Raw genomic sequence first — 25,888 nt, 5'->3', positions numbered from 1 at the left:
ATTGTTCCGCTAAGAGGATAAATTTTTTGAAAAAACCCCTCTTAAATCCCAACAAATGTATGTACCTCGGACTTGATCTCAATGAGATGGATTATTTCAAGGTGGGAGTGGATGGACTTCTGTTGGTAAGTAATCGATGGAAGAAGAGATAGAGACCACCATCTCTCCCAATGAAATAACTCCCATTAGTGAGGGTGGTAGCGAGGCAGACACTTTCTCATTAGAGGTTTCGCCTAAAAATTCACCCTCTTCTAGGATGTTAGTTTCCATTTTTTATAAATATTTTGTAATTTATTCTACTAATCTCACATACCTTGTTAGGGCATTTTGTATTCCTTCCACTATTTAATGAATTTTGTTTCATTTAAACTTTTTTTTATGATTTTGTTGAACTGGATCTTGAATTTTACTAGAATTTTACTTATAATTTGGTTTGAATTTCACTTGTGTATAAGGTCTCACCCATAAGCATAGAAGTCCTTGGAGGGTTCTTTCATATATGCCTCTTGGCTCCATAGTTCCACTAGGGTTCTGATGGATTCCCTATGGGACTTCAGAGTCATACTGGGGTTACGATGAAAACTCCAGGGGACTTCATAGTCCTGCTAAGGTTTTGATGGATAACCCGAAGAATTTCAGAGTCCTGCTAAGGTTCTGATAAATACCCCAGAGGGCTTCAAAGTCCTACTATGGTTCAAATAGATAGCCCGGAGGGCATCATAATCCTACTAAGGTTTTGATGGATACCTCCGAAGGACTGCAGAGTTCTACTAAGATTTTGATGGATACCTGAGAGGGCTTCACAGTCCTACTAATGTTTTGATGGATACTCTTAAGGAATTAATTGTCCTACTGAGTTTATGCTGGATACTCTGAAGCTTCATAGTCCCATTCTGGTTCTGATGATGAACCATTTGGTAGACTCTATTCAATAAATCGTCGGCTCCTTAAATGTCCATATTAACTAATAAAAGTTGAAAGTTAGGAAGTGTTTCATGTTCGAGCATTGAAGGCGGTAGCAGAGGTCTGAGTGAAGGTTTATCTAGGTGAAACTGTAGTGTAGATCCAGGGAATGAAGTAGGTTGAAACACTCTTTGATATGCTTTAGGTCGGAAAAAAATTTGCGGCTGGGAATGGATGGGACAATTTTCAGGATTTGGTTGTCATTCCCTTGAAGAAGAAGCAGAAAATTCCTAGTAGCTTCGTCGGCAACAACATTTTGTCAGAGCTAGTAATATTGGAAGCTACTATCATCGAGTGATCTGATGTTGGAGAGTTTGAATATAAAACTGACAGAATTGATTAGAAAATAGAAATTTGTGGTTCAATCAAAGGAGATCTAGATTTATATCGTAGGAGATTCGGTAGAATTTGCAGAAGTTAGATCGTGGAGAATCGTAGGAATCAGAAGTCAATTTTTCATAGAGGGTGTCAATGTTTCGTACTGGAACTGGAGATGACTTTAAAGAGAGGGTTCACGGTCTGCTCTGGTGGTTCGTAGCTTCTAATGCGGTGAGGAGGAGGTTGACAGATGACCTACAACTTTAGCACTCCAATGCTCAAGTCAGTGAAAGATTGAAAAGTGAAGTTTGAATGAGACTGAATTTGAATACATTTCAAGTGGTTCACTTCCCTTGTTAAATTCACGAGATGGTTGATAATTGCATGCAGGTCATCCGTTGGATTAATCAAGTTGTTAGCATGATACTCTCATGAGAGGTTATTCGTGACTCGTGGGAAAGGATACACGTCCGCGTTTAGTAACTTGTTAGTTTATAATTGAGTCTTCGTCTTCTAAGTCTTGGAGACGGTTCGAAACAATTGTGAATAATTATAGTTTCTTCATCTCAATCATGGTCTTCCTATTACATTTCTATCATGCTTAATTTCAGTTTTATCAAAATATAGAAAGAAAAAAAACGTTTTTCCCTATTAAAAATGATTTCTATGGTGAAATTGAGGAGAAGCCTAGGTTGACGTTATAAGATGAGATCTCAAGCTTTGAATGTCAATTACTTGTACTAGAAAAACAAGAAGAAAAACAAAAATTAGTTGGTTAATGAGTGAGAAGTTTTCAACAAACAATTTGATTTCAATTTATTGGAACTTAAAAAACTAAAGAAAAACTAGTACTTCCATTCATTGATTGATGTTGAATATATTTTAAAGGAATAGAAGACCATAAAAGAGAAGTAGTCAACTTAAGTCAATTTGAATTATTATGGAAAGGGACTGCACATGATTGACAGTTGTGTGTATAATATTGTCATTATTCATATGCAATTAATCATTCAAAGCTTTCATGGGACCTAAGTACTTGTTCAACTTCAATTATTTTGAACATTAGTCTCAAGAGTAAACCATATAAACCACTTCTTCCTCTTATACTTTATCATGCCATATCAGTAATAATCACAAACTCATTTTGTTATATCACTAATTAAATCACTTAATTTTAGATGATATCAAATTTAGTTATCTATGAAACAAACATTAACCACAATTTTAGTGATTAATCCGAATGTACTTCTTATATAAAGAAAATGTAAAAGAATAGTCTTGCAAGCTTCATATTAGAATGAATGCTATTTACATGATACTACTTTTTACAAAACAAAAAGAAAGGAAATACACAATAACTTTTCAGATTAACTATTTATCAAACTTAATACACAAAATTTAGATGATAACACAGCTATTAGGATCCTCTTCAACGCTAACAACGCCGTAATAAGGATTGTATTGTGGTTTCATCTGATGACTATAGTAAGCATGTGTTCCATGAAACATAAAAGGATTAATCACAATATTTTCTTTTGCTGAATCTTTCTTAGCATCTTCCTTCTTTTTAGCTTCATCTTTCTTTTCTTCTTTAGCTGGTCCAGCAGAAATGATTTCAGCATGACAAAACTTCCTTAGCTTACCGACTACTCGTACAGGATCAATATCTCCTATTAATGTTAATTTCTTGTCTTTCATGTCCATTGAAACTGACTCAACTCCGGAAAGGCCAGAGACTGCCTTCATAGCTTTTTGCTTGATTCTGTCTTCATTTATCTCCAACTTTAACACTACTTTCTGTAACACAAAAAGTGAAGTACTTGTTAGTTAGTTGAAAAAATGGAATACTAATAATTAAAACAAAAAACTATTGGAAATTCTGGCTTGAAATTTTACATAAGAAAAGCAAATTCACCAATTATGTTTAATCTATGATGAAGAAAATAAAAGAGTAGTTTCAATCAAGGTAAAGAACTAACTAACCATCATTGTTATGGAAGCTTCTGATATGTGAGATGAGAGCACTAAGGTAGAAGAACTCTTGATTCAAATTGTAAGCGAAGTGAAAGGAAGAGATGATATTTGAAATTGAAAAGAAGTTATGAAGTGAAGATGTAATTGTTGGAGGGTTTTTATAGTAATGAAAGACGAGTGATTGATGAGATAGGAAGGGTCAACGTAAACAAGTCAAGACAAGTAGTGTGTGTGTGGTTTTCTTCGAAACTTAAGCAGCGGATATAAATGACTTTTTCAAATCTATAATTTGTTTGATTTCTAAATTCCAATATACCCTTCCTTCGTGGAACACGGCAACCTTCATAAAGGATTTTATTAGACAGTAAATATTATATTGGAAAATTTGATATTTTAACCAATTCTTCAATACACTATAGTTGGATTGATGATGCATGTAACTTAAAAATGTTAGTTTTTGTTATGTGAATTTTGTTATTCTAGAAAAGGGTGCCTAACTCTTTTAAATAGGAGAGTTAGTCAACAATTAAAATGTTTGAGTGATTATGAGACGTAGATAACCGTTAGAAGGATCGTGAGATGTGGATGACCATTAGATGGCGCGAAAGGTAAAATATGTCCATCCTCGTCTTGACTTTCCCCTTTCTCGTACTGGACTTTCATGAATTTTTTGTTAGCGCACTCCGTAAAAAATATGAACTCTTTGACCGGATAAGAGTTTCTTATCCCGACCTCCTTGATTTCTGTTTTAGTGCACTTCGTGAAAATCCTCTTTCATGAGGTGTTCAAAGGTATATAGGAGTTAAATTCTAAACGAGGCCTTTGCTCAAGATCCTCTCTAGATTTTTCAAAATATTTCTCTGACGTTGTACTAGATCCGAGATTCCTCAGTCCCTTGTTGCCTCCATTGACCAACAATTTCTCCTCATAGTTAATGTAGGGTAGCACCCTACTCAACAAATCTATGGTAGAATAAAAAGCAGGTTCGAAAGAGACGGGAGACAGAGTGGTGATGCCAACATATTTGGAGATTTTTGACTCATATTCATCTTCTTCTAGATGCGAAGTGTGTAGACACATGTGATTCCTTTTGTCGTACAAGCATTTCAGTTTGAGTTGAACCATCCCAAATTGTCTCGAACCAGATTTGGTTGATAACAAAGAAGACAGCAGTGACTTTTTGGAGATCAAAGTCGGTGGTATAACAACTTAGGAGTAAGGAAAGCTTCCCAAATGACCATGGATTCGGCTTGTTGGTCGGAAGAAGTTGCTGGAAATTCTCGAGTAAACCATTCAGGACCTACCTTCCTTTTTACAAAAGGAGCCATGGACGGGCTAAACTGGTAACATTTAGCGAACATCATCACATACGCTAAGAAGGTTTCATGAAGCTTTCCCGTTTCTTCTTTTGGAGTTAGGTAACCTAATCTGGTTCCTTCCACTGTTCGATTCTTTATAGCTGTACTTTCTTCATCCACAACACTTTTGTATGGGAGGTGAGCCTCGAAAGTGGCATTAAGCCATAGTTGCAACAACCAGAAAGGACCAGCAAAAAGAAGGGATCCTGTCTTATAGTGTTTGACGAGATCTGTTGCTTCACCAAGGTTCTCGTAGAGAAATCGTAGAATTAATTGGCTTAAGTTTAGCTTTTTTCCGGCATTTATATGGTTAGCCATACAGAGATATCTCTTTGCTACTTGGATAGACGTAGAACAAAAGACACATCTCGAAAGCCAGAGTGCTAGAAATGCAATGTGTTCTTCATCAGTGACTTTCGTAGTCGTGTGAACATGGTACCTTTGAATGAAAGCAGTATAGGTGATTGTTCCCTCATTGAACTGGATAGTATCAGTATCCATGAAGTTGGGGTCGAAGAGTTCCCCAATTGGTCGGAGCCCGGTAATAGCAGCTATATCGAAAAGAGTAGGAGTGATCATTCCGCAAGGAAGGTGGAAAGTATTGTGAGAAGCATCCCAGAAGTGTACTGAAGCTACTAGCATGGTTTGGTTATACTCTAAACCTGTTTTAGATAACTGAATTAGGTCATAAATCCCTAATTCTTTCCAAAATGAAGCTTTTTGCTTTTCCACTTTAGCTAGCCAAGCGTAATACAATTTAGGATCTTTTGCTAAAGGGATGGACCTAAAGACTTTCACGAAATTGGTTACATAGTTTAACCTAATTTTCTCTAAGACCGAAAAAGTTTCAGTCGAGGTTTCTTCCGCGTTGTCAGGATTAGCTAAGATTGGATGACCATCTTCGTCTATCTTATTCTTGCTGACTAAAGGTCTAGTTTTATAATAAGCAGGAAAAAATTTACTCAAAGAAGGGTTGTTTCCTCCCGGTAAAGGACCCATGAAAGCGTGAGTTTTTCCAGAAAGTTCAAAAGGAATGATTACCTGAGAAGCGTAGATAGCGCGCGCCTCTGCAGCATTTGGGTCTGGAATATGTTCTTGATTCCCTATCTGTGTTGGATTTTGAAGTTTTTGAATAGGTTGAAGAGCATTTGAAGAAGACGCCATGAGTAAATTTGATTTAAGAAATGGGTTAAACGAGACCAAAGAAGATTTTCTTTTCTGTGATGAACGCAGGAGAATAGAAGTGAAAGTTATGTGAGGGTAGAAGTTCAAGTATTTAAAGGTTTAACGGAAACCCTTTTCAAATCCTTTGGGTAAAAGTCAAAAGACACGCGGCAGGCGTTGATTTAATCCAACGGCGGTCGAACAGTTGTTAGCCTTACTCCTAATATATAGGAGTAATAATCATGAAGTAATGACAGAACGTGGGAATATAAGTTCTGAGAAGACATTTTTGAAAATGACAAGACGTTTTGAAAGTGAAGTCATAAATGATTATGACGTTAGTCAGTTGTCTTGGAACTCTAAAAAGTGAGTAAAACGAAATCTCATCATAACAAGAAACGCCTATTTCTCTTGTTTTCGAAACAGGCATTTATTGGGGGCAATTTGTTGGCTGGAGATTTCGTTTAGAGGAAATATTCTTTGAAGGATTATGATTCGAAGAAAGATGGTTACTGATGACCATTATCTGAGATGAAAAATGGCTACTGATGGCCATGTTTCGAGAATGTTGTTTGAGTTGGAGTGAAGATGGTTAGAATCGGAGCTAATTCGAAGTGAATTATCTTTAAGACTTAAACGTTTTTTGTGAAATAAGAAGGGTATTGAAGCTTAACGTGTTTTCGTGACATTCTCGGTTCTGATCACGTTGCCACACGTCGAAAGAGGATTCAGGCGGGAGGATTTGAATTTCGAAGTAATCTGTGTAACCGAACAAGGACAGATGGCGTCCCAAGGATTATTGTGAGCAACGTGGCATCAGATTAGTGTAGGACCGTTAGGGTCGAAATTAGTATAAATAAGGGTCTTAATGTTAGGATTCCGTGTGTTCATTTTGTACAAATCACTCACAAATTACTCAAGTATCAAGTGTTTTAGAGAACGAGTTCGCTGAGAAATGTACGTATGACACCAACACCATTTTAAATACATTTGTATCTTTCTTTATTCAAGTATCTTTTCAATTCCTTTATTTTCTTCGTTCAACTTTCAATTCGAAGTAACTTTACGTTTCTGCATTTAACATTCTAGCACGTTATATTCTTGCACTTTACATTTCTGCAATTTACACGCTTTTATTTATGTTTTCTTTGTCGAAAGTCACATTAACATGTATAACAAGTGTTGTTTCAAGTGAATAGTCATACATCATAAACAAGTTTTCTTGAAGTCAGAACAAACATGAACCAAATCATATCGAAAGACAATTTTTGACTATGTCCTAGGATCAATCTAGTCGATCCTGCGAGTAACCAAAGTATATTTTATAGTTTGGAGGACTAGCGGTTGTTTACCGGAAATCACCGTAAACACCACGGTGAGGTGAAGTTGTTTCATCAGAGTGATCCCTTCGACTTCAATGCCCATGAAAAGGAAATCAGCCACAAAGGGGAAAGTCGTTAAGGTTGTTCCTGTTTCCATTGTCTTTCCATCTCATTTTGAGAATACCATGTCACCTCATGGTAAAAAGAATAGGGTGAATCGTGGTAAATGGCCTATTGATGTGAATTTCTTTGCCTCCGTAGATCAGAATATGGGAAACTTTATTTTAGGTGGTGGTGATGGCTATTTAAAAGGTGGATCTTTCATCGTTCCTGGTTAAAAAGGGTTTAATTTTAGGGATATGAGATTGAATGAGATGGCCTTAACCTATGATCACCTTTATGCCATTGGTGATGTGGATAGGGGAAGTTGTTAGGCTTTTAGAAGTTTTTCTATCTACTCAAAACTTTCCTACTTAGGAGTGGTGTCTTGGGTTAGGCGCTATTAGAAGATTGTGATGCTTTGTCAAATAAAGACGGTGAATTGAAAGTTGAAATTAAAAAGGTGCAAGAAGGATATAAACTTAGTCAAACAATGTTGACTTCTTCTAATGAGAGAATTGCTTCTCTTTAGAGGGAGATATCTAGTGCCATGCTTGTCTCTAGAAAGGCCAGAAAAAAAGAGAAGGATAAGTTATTGGAATAGAAAAAAACTCTCAAGGAGAATCTTTAGACTAAAAGTAATAAACGTGCTAGAGTGAAATCTCAGCTAGAAGTCCCAAGGTGGACCTTGAAGAGGTCAACATGGATGGCCTCCTTTCTGAGGAAAAGAGATTGAAAAGGCAAGGGAGTTGGTACAATGTATATACCTCGAACTTGATCTTGATGAGATGGATTATTTCAAGGTGGGAGTGGATGGACTTTTGTTAGAAGTAATCGATGGAAGAAGAGATATAGACCATCATCTCTCCCAAGGAAACAACTCCCATTGGTGAGGATGGTAGCGTGGCAGACACTTTCTTAATAGAGGTTTCGCCCAAAAATGCACCCTCTTCTAGCATATTAGTTTCCATTTTTTATAAATATTTTGTAATTTATTTGACTAATCTCACACCCCTTGTTAGGGCCTTTTGCATTCCTTCCACTATTTAATGAATTTTGTTTCATTTATACTTTTTTATGATTTTGTTGAACTGGATCTTGAATTTTACTAGAACTTTACTTGTAATTTGGTTTGAATTTCACATTTGTATAGGGTCTCACCCGTAAGCATAGAAGTCCCTGAAGGGTTCTTTCTTATATGCCTTTTGGCTTCATATTTCCACTAGGGTTCTGATGGGTTCCCTATGGGACTTCAGAGCCATACTAGGGTTACGATGGAAACTCTAGGGAACTTTAGAGTCCTACTAAGGTTTTGATGGATACCTCTGAAGGACTGCAGAGTTCTACTAAGGTTTTGATGGATACCTCAATGGACTTCACCGTCCTACTAATGTTTTGATGGATACCCCCGAAGGACTTTATCGTTCTAGTGAGTTTATGCTGGATACTCTGAAGCTTCATAGTCCCATTCTGGTTCTGATGATGAACTATTTGGTAGACTCTGTTTAATAAATCGTTGGCTCCCTAAATGTCCAGATTAACTAATAAAAGTTGAAAGTTGGGAAGTGTTTCTTGTTCGGGCATTGTAGGCGGTAGCAGAGGTCTGAGTGAAGGTTTGTCTAGGTGAAATTGCGTGTAGATCCAGGGAATGAAGTAGGTTAAAACACTATTTGATATGCTTTGGGTCGGACAAAATTTTGCGGCTTGGAATTGACGGAACAATTGTCAGGATTTGGTTGCCATTCCCTTGAAGAAGAAGTAAAATATTCCTAGTAGCTTCGGCGGCAACAACATTTTGTCGTTAGATGGAAGAGCTAGTAACATTGCAAGCTACTATCATTGAGTGATCTGATGTAGGAGAGTTTGAATATGAAATTGACAGAATTGATTAGAAAATGGAAATTTGTGGTTCAATCGAAGGAGATTTAGATATCTATCGCAAGAGATTCAGTAGAATCTGCAAAAGTTAGATTGCGGAGAATCGTAGGAATCAGAAGTCAATTTTTCGTAGAGGGTGTCAATGTTTCGTACTGGAACTAGAGATGACTAGAAATAGAGGGTTCACGGTCTACTCTAGTTGTTCGTAGCTTCCAATACGGTGGGGAGGAGGATGACCTACCCGATTAGCACTCAAATGCTCAAGTCAGTATAAGAGATTGAAAAGTGAAGTTTGAATGAGATTGAATTTGAATACATTTCAAGTGGTTCACTTCCCTTGTTAAATTCACGAGATGGTTGATAATTGCATGCAGGTCATTCGTGATTAATCGAGTTGTTAGCATGATACTCTCATGAGAGGTTATCCGTGACTCGTGGGAAAAGGATACACGTCTGTGTTTAGTAACTTGTTACTTTGTAATTGAATCTTCGTCTTTTAAGTCTTGGAGATGGTCTGAAACAATTGTGAATAATTATAGTTTCTTCATCTCAATCATGGTCTTCCTATTACATTTCTACCATGCTTAATTTCAGTTTTATCAAAACATAGGAAAAAAACGTTTTTCCCTGTTAAAAATGATTTCTATGGTGAAATTGAGGAGAAGCCTAGGTTGAAGTTATAAGATGAGATCTCAAGCTTTGAATGTCAATTACTTGTACTAGAAAAACAAGAACAAAAAAAAAATTAGTTGGTTAATGAGTGAGAAGTTTTCAACAAACAATTTGATTTCAATTTATTGGAACTTAAAAAACTAAAGAAAAACTAGTACTTCCATTCATTGATGTTGAATATATTTTAAAGGAATAGAAGACCATAAAAGAGAAGTAGTCAATTTGAATTATTATGGAAAGGGACTGCACATGATTTACAGTTGTGTGTATAATATTGTCATTATTCATATGCAATTAATCATTCAAAGCTTTCATGGGACCTAAGTACTTGTTCAACTTCAATTATTTTGAACATTAGTCTCAAGAGTAAACCATATAAACCACTTCTTCCTATTATACTTTATCATGCCATATCAGTAATAATCACAAACTCATTTTGTTATATCATTAATTAAATCACTTAATTTTAGATGATATCAAATTTAGTTATCTATGTAACAAAAATTAACCACAATTTTAGTGATTAATCTGATGTCTCATCATATTGATTAAGAATGTTCTTATTACATAAAGAAAATGTAAAAGAATAGTCATGCAAGCCTCATATTATAATCAATATACTACTTTTACAAGACAAAAAGAAACAACTATACAATTACTTTTCTATTAACTTTTTATCCAACATAATACAAAAAATTTAGATGATAACACAGCTATTAGGATCCTCTTCCACGCTAACAGCACCGTAATAAGGATTGTATTGTGGTTTCATTTGATGATTATAATATCCATGTGTTCCATAGAACATGAAAGGATTTATCACAATATTTTCTTTTGTTGAATCCTTAATCTTAGAATCTTCTTTCTTTTTAGGTTCATCTTTCTTTTCTTCTTTAGCTGGTCCAACAGAAATGATTTCAGCATGACAAAACTTCCTTAGCTTACCAACTATTTTTACTGGATCAATATCTCCTATTAAGGTTAATTTTTTGTCTTTCATGTCCATTGAAACTGACTCAACTCCTGAAAGGCCAGAGACTGCCTTCATAGCTTTTTGCTTGATTCTGTCTTCATTTATCTCCAACTTTAACACTACTTTCTGTAACACAAAAAGTTAAGTACTTGTTAGTTAGTTGAAAAAATGGAATACTAATAATTAAAACAAAAATCTATTGGAAATTCTGGCTTGAAATTTTACATGAGAAAAGCAAATTCACCAATTATGTTTTATCTATGATGAAGAAAATAAAAGAGTAGTTTCAATCAAGGTAAAGAACTAACTAACCATCATTGTTATGGAAAGCTTCTGATATGTGAGATGAGAGCACTAAGGTAGAAGAACTCTTGATTCAAATTGTAAGCGAAGTGAAAGGAAGAGATGATATTTGAAATTGAAAACAAGTTATGAAGTGAAGATGCTTGTTGGAGGGTTTTTATAGTAATGAAAGACGAGTGATTGATGAGATAGGAAGGGTCAACGTAAACAAGTCAAGACAAGTAGTGTGTGGTTTTCTACGAAACTGAAGAAGCAGATATAAATGACTTTTCTATTCTATAATTTGTTTGATTTCTAAATTCCAATATACCGTTCTTTCGAAGAACATTGCAACCTTCATAAAGGATTTTATTAGACAGTAAATATTAAAGTGGAAAATTTATTATTTTACTTATAACCAATTCTTCAATACACTATAGTTGGATTGATGATGCATGTAACTTAAGAATGTTAGTTTTTGTTATGTGAATTTTGTTATTCTAGAAAATGGCGCCCTAACTCTTTTAAATAGGAGAGTTGGTCAACAATTAAAATGTTAGAGTGATTATGAGACATACATAACCGTTAGATGGATCGTGAGATGTGGATGACTGTTAGATGGTGCGAAATGTAAAATATGTCCATCCTCGTATTGATTTTCCCCTTTCTTTGTACTGGACTTTCATGAATTTTGTGTGTAAAAATATGAACTCTTTGACCGGATAAGAGTTTCTTATCCCGACCTCCTTGATTTCTGTTTTAGTGCACTTCGTGAAAATCCTCTCTCATGAGGTGTTCAAAGGTATATAGGAGTTAAATTCTAAACGAGGCCTATGCTCAAGATCCTCTCTAGATTTTTCGAAATCTTTCTCTGACGTTTTACTAGATTCGAGATTCCTCAGTCCCTTATTGCCTCCATTGACCAACAGTTTCTCCTCATAGTTAATGTAGGGTTGCACCCTACTCAACAAGTCTTTCGGGTTATGAGCCTCCTTGCACCCAACATTTTGAGGCTTTCATCTGATCCTCCGACCACTACTACAATTTTATCTTATAATAGCACTACTTTAATAGCACTTTTTAGTGAACCGGTATTAAAATTTGACAAGAAAACCAATAATAGCGCTTTTTGGTCGGGCGCTATCAAAGATCGGCCTCTATAAAAACCCTTACTTTGAAATCCCGTGTTGACAAAAATATTAATAATTAAAAAAGGGTTTTATTAGCGCTTTTTGATCAAACGCTATTATAATGATGCCCCTTTGTTATCGCTTTTTTATAAAATGCTATGATAGCAATGCCTCTTTGTTAGCGATTTTTAAAAGCGCTATTACAGGTATGTCTAGCAAAAACTACAAAAACTCGCGAAACAAATTTCTTTAGAAATTGAACTCTTTTCATTCCACCTTGTTCACGTACTTCACCCTTCCATCTTTCTATCCTTAAACCTTCTCCCTAAAAAATTCACGCATCAAACCTTCTTCATCATTCAAACTTAGAACACTCGCCTTCTTTATCATTTCAACTCATAGCCCTCTTTTCCCGTCAAATTCAGCCCCCATTTTGAATCTCAAAAACCCTAAAACCAAAATTAACTGTACCCATAAATCAAATATCCTAAAATCAATTCAATCTACGTTCCAAAGTCTTTTGATTAGTTTCTAGAAATATTTACAAAGGTTCTTGTATCTCTCTGTCTCACCGTTACTGTATTCGATCTCACCTTACTGTGTAGCCGTATTTCGTCATGTTGCCCTCCATAGTAGTTGTCCTTGTCAATTTGCATTATTGTTGGTTGAGCTTCGTCATTCTGTTCTTACAAGAAATCCCATAAATCATCTAATCTCGCTCTTGTCTAGCTCTTTTGTTGCAATACTCGAACACTACAACTCTTTTGTTGCAATACTCAAACACTACAACTCTGACACAAAGAATATGTAAGTAAATCCTCACCTATGAATATGTCACAGTACTTTTCAAATTATATCTCGAAATTCATCTTATTTTGTTTAAGGATTTGGGGTTTTTGATAATTAGGGATTTCTAATTGTGATGTTTTGTTTTGTTTGTTTTTGAAACGGAATTGTGTTAATGTAAACTGGGATATGGAATCTAGAAGATCCTTCCAAAATCTGTCATATCTGATTTTGAATTTGATCTTTGTGGCTTTTGAATGAATGAAAAAGAAGGAAATGAATCTATTTAATGGAAGGAATGGCTACTTTAGTTTGTGTTTTGTGAGAGTATAGAAGTCTTATTTTTCTGTTTCAGGATAAGAAATTAACTTTACCAACAGATGCAGATGATGACCAGCCCTCTCATCCTGTTGAAGCTGAAATAAAATGATCTCATCAAGTTAATTTCTATGGTTTGAGGTGAAAATCACTTGTACATTTTTTTGTTTGTTTTCATTATGGGGGAAGCAAAGTTATTGAAACACTAGTTGATTATCTGCAGGCTTGAGAAGCTTTCGAAAGATCCAAGTAAAGGAAATGCATGGCATTCTGGTCACATTGCTTTTGGAAGATATCAATTTTTAATTGTAGTAACCTGTAAGTCTCATAAATAAACATCTTGATACTTGCAACTAAGATTTTTATATGCCCAAACGAAATTCCAATATTAAAATATTGATTTAAAGTCAGTTTCTGGGCTGTGTATAGCTATGGTAGTTTTCCTTTAACATCAGAGTCCGCTGCACAAGTCATTATCTCCTATATCTTGACACGCTTACAGTTCTCTCATGCTGGTTGCAGAAATTAAGAACTACATCATATAATAGACAAGAAGGTTCTAATACAATGCGGGAGTTCTCTAGGAGTGGGAGCGAGTACATGGCAGTAGGTGAATCGGCTTCCCCGAAGGCAACAGATCCCATGAGGAAAGTTTCAGTTGTACCTCTTGTGTTTCTCATATTCTATGAGATATCAAGAGGACCTTTTCGTGTGGAGGTTACTAAGAAAGCAACTGGTCCTTTGTTAGATTACTTGGATTTTCGGTTTTTCCGTTCATATAGTGTTCCTGAAGCTTTGATTTTCGGAATCTCAATTATTGGGACTCCATAAGAACTTTTCCCGGTGATGTTGAAAATCCATAGAAAACACTTCCGAAAGGCTTGTTTTCCGCGTTGATTCTGGTTTTTGTGGCGTACTTCTTTCCTCTTTTGAATTGTACAGGTGCTCTTCCTGTTCAGCGCGAGTTATGGACTGACGGTTACTCCTCTAAAATTGCGATGATCATCGGAGGAGTGTGGTTGAGATGATGGCTTCAAGCTGCAGCTACAATGAACATGGGAATGTTTGTTGCTAAAATGAGCAGTGACTCCTTCCAACTTCTAGGACTGGCTGAGAGGGGAATGTTGCCAGAGTTTTCACCAAGAGGTCTCGCCACGGGACATCTCTTGCAGGAACGCATTTTTCAGCCTCTGGTATAATTTTACTATCGTGGCTGAGTTTTCAATAAATATATCTGCAGAAAACTTCATGTATTGTATTGGTATGATTCTAGAGTTTATTGCTTTCATATTGTTGAAGATCTAACACCCGAATGGACCTCGACCTTACAAGGGGCAGAAAATGCATTAAAGAGTAAGTTTTCATACTATGCTTAATTAGGTACAATCAGGTATTCCTCATCCACATGATTCACCGAAACCTATGATTTTTCATTTGTTGTAGCTATAAAGTTCTTATCAGCAGAATTAAAAAAGGGGTGGGTCCAGGAGCTCTTAACAGAAATTAAATTGATTTATAATATATAACATGAAAATATAGTGAAATTGTATAGATTGTGTGGAAGACAATCATAGGAATTTTGTATATAGCTATTTGAGTACAACGGCCTATCACAAACTTTTCTTGGCCATAGTTCAGAGATGATGCTTCTTTCCAAGATCTGCTACTTCTTTTGCTACCATGTCTTTCACTTTTATATGTTGGAATTCAATAATGCTTTTTTAATTACTAAGTAATAGTTTTTACAAATGGTGTATCTTAACTAATGTGAATGTTGCAATCTCATTTTTGGAGTTAAAAACATATGCATGATTAATTTATTGTAGCCATTCTGAGTTCTTCAATTTTCATTATTTGTAGTATTTCTTTGTATCGTTAGTATCTTTCTTGAATGTTAGCTTTCATGATTGTTAACTTTCTACTTTTTATTTGAGATAATATTGACCTAAATAATTTTATAAATTTTATTATTTATTTATTTATTTATTTTATTTGTGTCATGCAGGTATAGTCAAGAATTCAATTAATGTGAGAAAGTTAAGTGAATTGAGTAGTGCCAAGGACTACCAAACATTCTGAAGTGCATTCATCTTTTTATCAATGAAATTATAAAAATGAATGATTTAAAAAAATTGGTATGTATTTTCTTTATGAGTTACAATCTTAAAGTTATGTAAGAAAATATTTCATTTTGGATCATTTATGTTATGTCTTTTTTTAAATGAATAAAACTTTGTATAGTTTGTTAGTTAGATATGGAAATTAGGATTCCAAGAAGACTTGGAAACATTATGTATTTAGGCAGCATACACTGTTTGGAAATCATAAGACCAAATAGAAATGCTAGTATCATGTTAAAATTGGAACTAGGTTCTTTTTAATATTTGTGAAATACTATATCTAATAAAGGAGGATGTGAATGCCTAAAGCGAATTTTACTTTGTGAAAAATCACTGTTCTATAGTTAGAAAACTTTACATTGGGTTACTGTAAACATCTTTCTTTTATTTAAAAATGGCCGTTTTTAATAGCGCTTTTTAGAAAAACGCTATTAAATAAAGGGTCTATGATAGCTTTTCATGCAAAAACGCTATTAAATCTTGATAAAAAACATGCATATTAGCGCCAATCAAAGATATGATAGCGTTTTTATGAAAGTGCTATTTAAAACTTCACTTTTTATAGCGTTTTTATAAAAGTGCTATTAAAAACTTCACTTTTAATAGCGTTTTAAAAGTGCTATTGTATATAGTCAACCTACAATTGCAGGAGCTTTAATAGCACTTAAAAGCGCTATTAAATTCCAGAAAAGCGCTATTAAAAGACATTTTTGGCATATTGGACGGTCATTGTGATCTTGGTGAACTAGTCGATGTACCCATGTAGGGTTTCCTTCTTGCCCTAAGTTGTTGGTTGTCTCTTCATGGCAGTGAAATAGGTGGTGAAAGTCTCACAAAGTTCTAACTTCTAACCAAGAATCTATGATTCAGTTTATAAGGGACTTAAGTTTGAATTTTATGTCTTAGCATGTGTGATAGTAGTCTAATTGTCCACCCACGTGCTCGTTAGTGTTCCCGTTTCCATTATAACTCTTTAGTTTCAGGGGTTTCTAGTGTCCAGTTTGTGGATGGTCAACAGGTTCTTCTTCCTCATTTGAGTGGGGGATCCTTCTTCCTTTCGTCCCCTTCTTGTCGATCCATGGTTCTTTTTGGGAGTGTGGTTGCCTCTCCCTTTAGGATCAAGAGAAGAAGTGTGACACTTGTATCTTCGGTGATCCGAGGATTTTTAGACCTCTTTTACGTTTTTCTTGGCTCGACAGCCTTTGGAAATGTTGCCTCCTAAAATTTTTGGTTAATTGGAATAGTGTTGTGCAAGCTCACTTTTATCTGAGTAAATTTGTCTACGAGAGCTTGAGAATCTTGCTGCTGAATCATCTAGAACATGTCGTTCAGTAACTCATGAGCTCCTTGTGGACAAAAACTAACGTGTAAAAGATGAAAGTCGGTGACTGCAGGAGGTAGAGCTGGGATGACGAAAGGTTTCGGCCCATATGTCCAATTGTAAAGAAGAATTGACGAATCGAGGAAACTTAGGGGCTCCAGAACAGTTACAGGTTGTGCGAGATTTGGTGGAGGAGGAACATAAGAAGTAGATGTTAAGTTTGACCGCCATTTCTTTGTGGAGGTGTGCAAAGATTTCCCGGTGCTTCAGCGGTGGTGGTAGCTTGTCGTTGAGCGGAGAAACGAGTGGCTTTCAATGGTGTCATTGCTTAATAAATTTGGTGAGAGGAATCTGACTGCTAACTTTGACGAGATTAACTCAAAATGAATATTTATGCTTCAATTGAAGGAGATCTGGATTTGATTAAATTAAATTTGAAATCATTGGACTTAGTAGTCAAAGGTTGATTCCCACTAAGACGATAATATTATGGACGAGAGAAAAACTATGATCGGAGAGGTTGAACTGACGTTGTGTTATGGTTATCCATGGTCCGGACGCGGATGAGAGGGGCTGACATGTACGGTTATTCAATAATAGAGTGAGATATGTAGTGTCAATCAGTAATAGAGTTCATATCTTGAAAAGGGCACACTCTCATTTAAATAGGAGAGTCAGTTAGCAACCGAAACGTGAGAGTGAGCATGAAGAGAATGGTTGTTAGATGAATCTAGACGGTGATGACAAGTTTCACAAGTGAGATGATTTGGTTAGTGCGAAAAGAAATATCAGTCCATCCTCGTCTTGATTTGCCCTTTTTGAGGATTTAACCTGCCACCCCCAGTTATACCTGACACCCTCACATATTGCTTGCTTTAACCGTTATTCCCTTGCCTAAAGTTATCGATTTCATAAAGTATGAGTAATATCGAAAATTTCAAAATACATCAGAAATTTCGAAATTTTTTTTGAAATTTCCAACAAAAAATCATAACTTGCATGAGCTTTTATCAAAAAATTTCGATAAAACTCTTGTATTTTAAACTAGAAATTTCGAAATGTATTAGTTTTTACCGAAAATTTCAAAATTTATGGTAAATATTCTTGTAATTTTTACCAAAACTTTTAAAATGAGTTTTTATTAGATATTTCAAAAACTCTAGTAAAATTTAATACCAGATATTTGGTCTGGTACCAGAAATTTCACATTAACGATCGAAAATTTTATTCGCACTTTTGACTCAAATTTATTCATGGACATTTTGAGAAATAGTAAAAAATATGAGGGTGCTAAATATAACTAGGGTGACAAGGTGTGAGGTATAACTGGAGTTGGCAGGTAAAATTTTGACAATTTCTTTATAGACTCCTATGGCTTCTTAGGAACCCGCGGAGAAATTCCGTAAATATCCCTATATTTCAGAAGTGCATCTCTAAATGCACATTTTTTTGAAAAAAAAAGATGATTTCGGATGTGCGCATCTGAAAATGCCATTTTTTAAAGAAAAAAAATGCATTTGGAGATGCACTTCCAAAATTACCCCTTAGGATATTTCGGAAATGCACTTCCGAAATATCATCAAGCATAAACAACTCCCTTTTTGCTCTGAATACCTGGTGATTTCACAAACATAAGCAGCAAACACCGATTCACAATATCACCATCATTGCATATCATAACCTTTTCAACCTATCACATAGATTAGAACCTCCATACTCACCCAACCAATTGAAACCCATCAATTTGTGGATCCACCTCTTCGTTGGTATCTTTTTTGCATTTTTAGATGTTTGCTACCACAAAATTTAAAATTCTTGCTTTTATGTTTGATTTAGACTGTCATTGAGATTTGGAGTTCAATTTTGGATCATTGAATTTGAGGTTGTTGTTTGTTGATTTTGAGAATTTGGGTGGTTGGTTCAATGTTTGAAAGAAGAAGAAGCCATGACCATGGAGGGTTTTCGTTTTCGGAGATGCATATCCAAAAACACCAAAAAAATAGATGCTTTTGGATATGTATCTCCGAAATAATTGTAAATGTAAAAAATGAATAATTTCGGAGATGCATCTCTAAAATTTAAGGGTATTTTGAGGTTTTTAGCATGGGTCTTCACTCCATAGAATATTGTCAAAAAATTTTGTCCCTTTCCAGTGTTGGACCTTCATACTTTTTAGCCTTTGGACCGGTTCAAAAGAGGAATAATTTTAAATAACGCGTTGAAATAAATCATATAGTACTAACTAGACCATTGTCATTGTCACAAAGAAGTGTCAAATTAATTAATGTGTACAAAGTTCAAAGGCAGAATATTATATGAAAATTATCATTCTTCTGGTAAATGTTTATATAAAAAGTTCAAACAGATCAGATTGCTTTCACACGCAATAATCAAAACAGATGAGTTTCTTCTATCTTAATAATGAGTTTTATTTTATATTCAGACATAAAAATGTAGTAGTAATCTCTGCAATTTTTTATCTATAAAAAAAAAGTTTATACCATACAACTTGCACCTTATTTGATTAAAGATGGATTTTTGGAGGATACATAAACTTGCTTTTATTATATAATATGAAATTTATAATAAAATAATGTTAATGTAAAATTATAATTTCAACTGAGTTAGACCATTTACAAAAATTATGATATATTTTAGAGTTAAATAAATTTTTGATCCCTATAAATATTATAATATTTGAGGCTCCTAATGTTCCAAAGAAGCATGACTAATTCCCCAATGCAAAGTTGTCTGTTTCCTTCACACCACATAAAGCTTACAATAAGCTCCTCCTAATCCTTTTAAACTTTTATTAAAAGTTGGTTAGTAATTTATCATATTTAAGCATCCAAATGAAACACCTCACCCGGTCTTAGACTTTCATTTTCCAAATGTTTTTCCAACTACTACCAATGGTTTCATCTTTCCTTACCATGCTTACATACATAATTTGTAATTTCTAATTTGTAATTAATAATTTATAGTTATTTAAATCTCTGTAACCGCCAAATTTTGTAATTAAGTATAAATTTTTTTAAATTCTTCACTAAATAATTCTATAACTGATTTCCAAAATGTCCCAAACAATTAGTTATTAATATTAGGAGTTAATTAGCATTTTCTATCTCTAAATCTATTAAAATATAGGGTTAAATAAATTTTTGATCCCTATAAATATTGCATTTCCATTTTTAGCCCCTCATGAGTTTTGACAACGGTTTTAGCTGATTTTAGCAACGGTTTTTTCATAAAAACCGTTGCCTAAAAACAGGGAGTGAATTGGATTTTTTTTCTCTATAGATTTGACTGCTTGGGTTGATTTTAAATGTGAGAAAGCAATAGTTGAGTTAGTTTTTGGCCGGTTGGTTGTCGTAGTTTATGGTTTTGGTGTAACATGGAGATGCATGACGTGAATTATCATAGACATTTGTTTTCGGAAATCTATGTTCAAAGAATAGTGGAAGAGTATGGGGAAGCTATGAAGAACAATGTCATTGTTGCTCGTGGTGATAAATTATTTGTGGTTATGGTTGGAGGGAAACCTCTAGAAGGAAATTGGGTCAAGCTTAATACAGATGGAGCTTGTATTGTAGGAAGAGCGTCAGGATGTAGAGGTATTATTCGAGATATGCATGGTGATTATAAGAGATATTTTTCAAAATATATTGGGGAATGCAGTGCCCTTAGAGCGAAATTATGCAGAATATATGAAAGGATATTCCTCATGAAGAAATTAGGTTTTCAGAAAGTAGAGTTGAAAATTGATTCCTAAATCATTGTCAAAATGCTTGAAACAGGCAAAGTAAAAATTATGGGTGGAGTTTCGATGGTCAATCAAATTTTACTTCTCATGGAGAGGAATGAAGACGTGGAGGTTATACATTCCTATAGAAAAGCGAAGAAAAGTTTCATATCCTAGACCCGACGACTCCAAAGATGGTTTGGGACAAACTGAAGAGCCAATTATGTCAAAGATGTTGATGAATAAATTATTCGCGAAGCTGCGACTATACTGTTTGAAGATGTTGGAAGGATTTGATTTAAAATATTTCAATGTCTTCAACAACATAATCACCTATCTGTGAGGCTTGTAGTGAAGTTTCATGACAAAGATAAGGCAATTATCTTGCTCTAGCCTTTACCCGGCTCTTATGATTTGGTGACAACTCTTACATATAGGAAAAACAATATCACTCTTGATTTGATTGCTTGTACACTTTTGTCTTATTCTTAAAGGAGACAACGTGTATAGGAACAAATTCAAGGTGACAGTCTATTTGTGAAAGGGGGTCAAGATCGTGGACAAAACAAGGTTAATGGAGATTATGGAAACAAGAGGTCTAAATATAGAAATCGTGAAACAATTGAGTGTTATAGTTGCAAATTGATCAGTCATTGGAAGATGGACTATTCAAATCAAACAAAAAATATGGTTCATCTAGTTCTGCAAATGTGGTTCAAACTAATGATTATGGCAATGAAGTAGATATACTATGTGTTTCATCCAACAAATGCACATAAGTGTGGATTCTTGACTTTGGTTGTGCTTACCACATGGCGATGCATCAGGAATGGTTCTCTACATTCAGATCGGTAATTTTGGATTTGTTTATCTTGGTGGTGATAAAGCATGTACTATCACTAAAACGAAACAATTTAAAATTGCTATGGACGATGGTGATGGCGAATATTGAACAAACTCACATATATTTCAGAGTTGAGGAAGAATTTGATTTCCTTAATACTCTATAGGAAAATATTTTCTCCTACAAGCAACATGAGGGAGCATTTATGTTTGGGCATTTCTTTATAAGCAACACTTGTGAAAGACACGCCACATATTTATCACATATTTACTTAAAACCTTAAGATAATATGTGTATTGTGGATTCTAATCTCTACTTTTTTTAATTAATGAGAGATTTCGCGATAACATGATGTACCGTATAATTGGCCTAAACTCAAATTGTACTTGTAATTTCTATGATTTTCATGTAGCCGCTATAGAAAGTCTTGAAGAGAATTTGAATTTCAAGATGAAAAGTGGAGAATGTTGTCTATCTATGTAAGATAAAAAGTAACACATGTACTCTACATCAATTAATTTGTTTATAAGAAAATAATAATACTCGACGCCACTGGCCTAGACTTTTGCATACGAACACCCCTTTGGAGAGGAGGAAATCAAAACGGCAATATGGAGTTGTGACGGTTCTAAGAGTCCGGGCCCGGACGGTTATTCCCTTTCGTTTTTCAAGAGAGGATGGTCTTTTCTAAAACACGATTTGGTGGCTTGCTTTAGAGATTTCCACTCGGGGGCAGTTCTTTCTAAATCCATAACGTCATCTTTCTTGGCTTTGATTCCTAAATTGGATAATCTGTTGGAGCTTGACGACTATAGACCAATTTGCTTGGTTGGGAGCATTTACAAGATATTGTCAAAACTATTGGCGCGTAGAATCAAAAGCATTATTGGAAAGGTCATATCTCCAAGCCAAAGCGCTTTCGTTCCAGGTAGGCAATTACTAGACGGGGTATTGGTGGCCAATGAGTTGGTGGATTTCGCGACCAAGGAAAATAATAGTTGTTTTCTTTTCAAGGTCGACTTCGAGAAAGCCTATGATAAGGTAAGTTGGTTGTTTCTTCGTTTTATGCTCTTATCCATGGGGTTCGGGGAGAAGTGGATGAACTGGATGGAAGCGTTGATTTTTGTGAGCAATATGTCGGTGTTGGTGAATGGTAGTGCGACGAGGGAGTTTAAAGTGGAGAGGGGGTTGAGACAAGGAGATTCGATCTCTCCATTTCTTTTCGTCATTGTGGCGGAAGGATTAAAGGGTTTGATCAACAAGGCGGTGGTGAATGGCTCTTATGCAAGATTTTATTTCAATAGAAATTGCTTTGTAGACGTCTTACAATTTGCCGACGATACGCTTTTAGTGGGAGACGGTAGTTGGAATCACCTTTGGGCCATTAAAACGGTTCTAAGGGGGTTTGAGCTAATTTCGGGGCTTGGTATCAACTTCCATAAAAGCAAACTTATCAGCATAAACATCAATTCAAATTTCATGGAAGTGGCTACGACGTTTTTAGCTTGCAAACGAGAACACAAGGAGTTTTTGTTCCTCGGTATTCCTATTGGTAGTAATCCTAGGAGGATTGCCACTTGGAACTCGCTTTTGAGGAAAATCAAGAAGAGGTTAGCTAATTGGAAAGGAAGATTTCTAAGCTTTGGAGGTAGAATAACGCTTCTAAAGTCGGTTCTTGGTAGCTTGGCGATATTCATGTTATCTTTTTACAAGGCTCCAAAGTTTGTCGTAAAGGAGATAAAGAAAATTCAGAGCAATTTCTTGTGGGGCAAAACGGAAGAGAAAAGAAGCATTCATTGGGCGAGTTGGGATACGGTATGTTCAGCGGTAAAAAATGGGGGATTGGGATTAAGAAGGATAGAGGACTTTAATGTGGCGCTCCTATGTAAATGGAAATGGAGGATTCTAGCGGAACCGGATTCGGTTTGGCACAGCGTTTTGAAAGCTAGATACGGAGACTTAGCGCTTTCGGTGACTTTCGGAGGACGAAGAGGCAAGGGGAATGGTTCTTTTTCTTCTTGGTGGGATGACATCCTTAAGCTAGAAAAATTCATTGAGAAGGATTTCTTTAACTATTACTGTAGGCATACAGTAGGCAATGACTTCGGTGTATCTTTCTGGAGGTCCTTTTGGTTGGAAGCATGAATCCTCATGGATCTTTTTCCTGTGCAGTTTTATGTCTCCAAATTGCAAGACGTATCCATAGCGGGAATGGGCGGATGGAACAATGGTATTTGGCATTGGGGAGATTTCGGTGTTGAGATAGAAGCAGTCGATAGTGCTGATTGCGTTAATGAGCTGCTGCGTATGAAGATCTTGCTGCGCCATCAGCAGCCGGCCCACAACAGCAGGAACGTTGTGGCGTGGCTCAAAGAGCCTGACAGCTGTTTCTCAGTCAGCAGCTGCCACAAGAATATTTGCGATACTCGTGTGCGGTATGGTCCGAAGGAAAAATACGATTCTGTCTTAGTGAATGTGTGGAGGTTAGAGGTTCCCGTCAAGATCAAAGCTTTCGGTTGGAAATGTTTTACCAACATTCTTCCAACAAAAGTCTTACATTATTATAGAGGTATCATTTCTTCTAATAACTCTTGTGTTTTTGTGGCCGGAACAGGGAAACTTCGCTTCATTCCATCTTGCATTACCACGCCGTGGATTTGGTTTGGAAAGATGTCGCCGCGTGGATTGGAACGATTATAAAGCGTGAAATTTTAAAGAAAGTTTCTCGAAATGGGCGTCGTTTTGCAAGCTTTCGGAAGTTAGGAGAGATAAGGAGGGAGTGGTGTGGCTGGCTACTTGTTGGTTTATTTGGTTGACTAGAAACGAGATAGTGTTCCGAGGAGATACGTGGAACATATCGGATATCGTGTGGGGAATCAAGACGTTGTCTTGGAGATGGGCTTTCATAGGAAAAATTAGGCAATCCAATTGCAATTTTTACGAATTTAGTAAAAATCCTTTGTTTTACTTATCGTAGCTTTCAATTAGCGTGTAATTTTTCTTCTCGAGTTAGTGCTCGGTTTCTTTGTAGCTCTATGGAGAACTCTTGTTCCCTTATTAATGGATTCTTGCTTTTTTTTTTTTTTAAAAAAAACAGTTGTCAATAGTATACTCACCTCATATTATAATCAATATACTACTTTTACAAACAAAAAGAAATAAATATACAATTACTTTTCTATTAACTTTTTATCAAACATAATACACAAAATTTAGATGATAACACAGCTATTAGGATCCTCTTCAACGCTAACAGCACCGTAATAAGGATTGTATTGTGGTTTCATCTGATGATTATAATAACCATGTGTTCCATAAAATATGAAAGGGTTAATCACATTTTCTTTTGCTGAATCTTTCTTATCATCTTCCTTCTTCTTAGGTTCATCTTTTTTTTCTTCTTTAGCTGGTCCAACAGAAACGATTTCAGCATGACAAAACTTCCTTAGCTTAGCCACTACTTTTACGGGATCAATATCTCCTATTAGTGTTAATTTATTGTCTTTCATGTCCACTGAAACTGATTCAACCCCTGAAAGGCCAGAGACTGCTTTCATAGCTTTTTGCTTGATTTTGTCATCATGTATATCCAACTTTAACACTACTTTCTGTCACACAAAAATGAACTAGTTGTTAGGACAAAGCAAAGATTCAAAATTCAGTCTTGAAATTTTAAAAAAGAAAAGAAAATTCACCAATTATATTGTAGCTGTGATAAAGAAAATAGAAGAGTACGGTTTTAATCAGGGTAAAGAACTAACTAACCATCATTGTTACGGAAGCTTGCGATATGTGAGAGGAGAGCTATAAGGTAGAACAATTATTGATGCAAAATGGAATAGAATTTAGAGACGCTGTGAAGATATGAAGTGAAGAAGTAATTGTTGGAGGGTCTTTATAGTAATGAAAGAAGAGTGATTGATGACAAAGGAAGGGTCAACGTAAGCAAGTCAAGACAAATAGTGTGTGGTTTTCTACGAAACTTAAGCAGCAGATATAAAGGACATTTTTCCAATATAGTTCCTTCGTGGAACACTGGAACCTACATATACCAAATTCAGGTGAGATATTTAATATTTTAGATATGACTCGTTCTCTGGTGGACCTAATTAACTGGGTTTATACTTAAAAGGCTTAAATGTAGATTCTTATTTTGATAATTTTCATTTTAATTTTCTACTTTACAATTTAGTTTTTTTGGAAGTCTATTTTATAATTTGTGTAATTCTTTTTTTTTTTTAGAAGTGGCAATGATTGATTAGAACATAAATAGTATTTTCCAGTCCCGCCACTAATATCAATAATTTAATAAATAATTTATTTAAATATTTAAAATTGATATATGTTGAAGTAAAATCCAAATTCAACATATTTTAGATTTGCATTTTAATTTAATTTGAGTTGCATTTAAATTTGGTATATTGTATAAATATTGAAGTTAGTTTCAGTTCGTTGTAGTATGAGAATTCATATTTTCAGTTTTCAATAAGAGATAGAAAGTAATTAAGTTACGGTTTCTCTCTTTTTTCTCTCACTTTTTTCATCTTCATCTTCAACCTTATACACCAACAATTGGTATCTAGAGCTCCAGATTGATTCATAGGGAAACACGAGTGTACGTGAG

General features: G+C 35.2%; 3 protein-coding genes and 1 long non-coding RNA gene across 5 annotated transcripts in view; 1 reads left to right on the top strand and 3 right to left on the bottom strand.

The window, feature by feature from the left end:
• Nucleotides 1-25,275, bottom strand: part of LOC131627575 (heavy metal-associated isoprenylated plant protein 39-like) — a 61,394-nt gene extending 36,119 nt beyond the window's left edge. Inside the window, exons 1-2 of one of the 2 annotated variants that reach the window (XM_058898417.1) lie at nt 25,030-25,217; nt 24,424-24,872 (exon numbers count right to left, since the gene is read on the bottom strand). In XM_058898417.1, coding sequence (XP_058754400.1) covers nt 24,477-24,872; nt 25,030-25,035 — 402 coding nt within the window. In that variant the 5' untranslated portion in view covers nt 25,036-25,217 and the 3' untranslated portion in view covers nt 24,424-24,476. Of the gene's footprint in view, nt 1-24,423; nt 24,873-25,029 lie in introns of those variants that run through there. The other variant, XM_058898416.1, reaches the window with a different exon arrangement.
• LOC131627577 (heavy metal-associated isoprenylated plant protein 39-like) lies at nt 2,621-3,428 on the bottom strand. Its single transcript, XM_058898419.1, has 2 exons — nt 3,265-3,428; nt 2,621-3,078 (listed from the first exon to the last, which is right to left on the bottom strand). Exons 1-2 carry the CDS (start codon nt 3,268-3,270, stop codon nt 2,680-2,682), a joined length of 405 nt encoding a protein of 134 aa, XP_058754402.1. The 5' UTR covers nt 3,271-3,428; the 3' UTR covers nt 2,621-2,679.
• LOC131627576 (heavy metal-associated isoprenylated plant protein 39-like) lies at nt 10,328-11,187 on the bottom strand. Its single transcript, XM_058898418.1, has 2 exons — nt 11,034-11,187; nt 10,328-10,847 (listed from the first exon to the last, which is right to left on the bottom strand). Exons 1-2 carry the CDS (start codon nt 11,037-11,039, stop codon nt 10,446-10,448), a joined length of 408 nt encoding a protein of 135 aa, XP_058754401.1. The 5' UTR covers nt 11,040-11,187; the 3' UTR covers nt 10,328-10,445.
• Nucleotides 12,334-15,657, top strand: LOC131627581 (uncharacterized). The gene is made up of 5 exons (XR_009291516.1): nt 12,334-12,940; nt 13,300-13,378; nt 13,461-13,555; nt 13,760-14,590; nt 15,243-15,657. It is a non-coding gene; the product is annotated as an uncharacterized LOC131627581 (long non-coding RNA).
• Nucleotides 25,276-25,888: the final 613 nt, after the last annotated feature.

This window comes from Vicia villosa, unplaced genomic scaffold, assembly GCF_029867415.1.
Source record: "Vicia villosa cultivar HV-30 ecotype Madison, WI unplaced genomic scaffold, Vvil1.0 ctg.000368F_1_1, whole genome shotgun sequence".
NCBI lineage: Eukaryota > Viridiplantae > Streptophyta > Magnoliopsida > Fabales > Fabaceae > Vicia > Vicia villosa.
The sequence above is the reverse complement of the archived record's forward strand: the minus strand, read 5'-3'. Positions and strand labels throughout refer to the sequence as shown.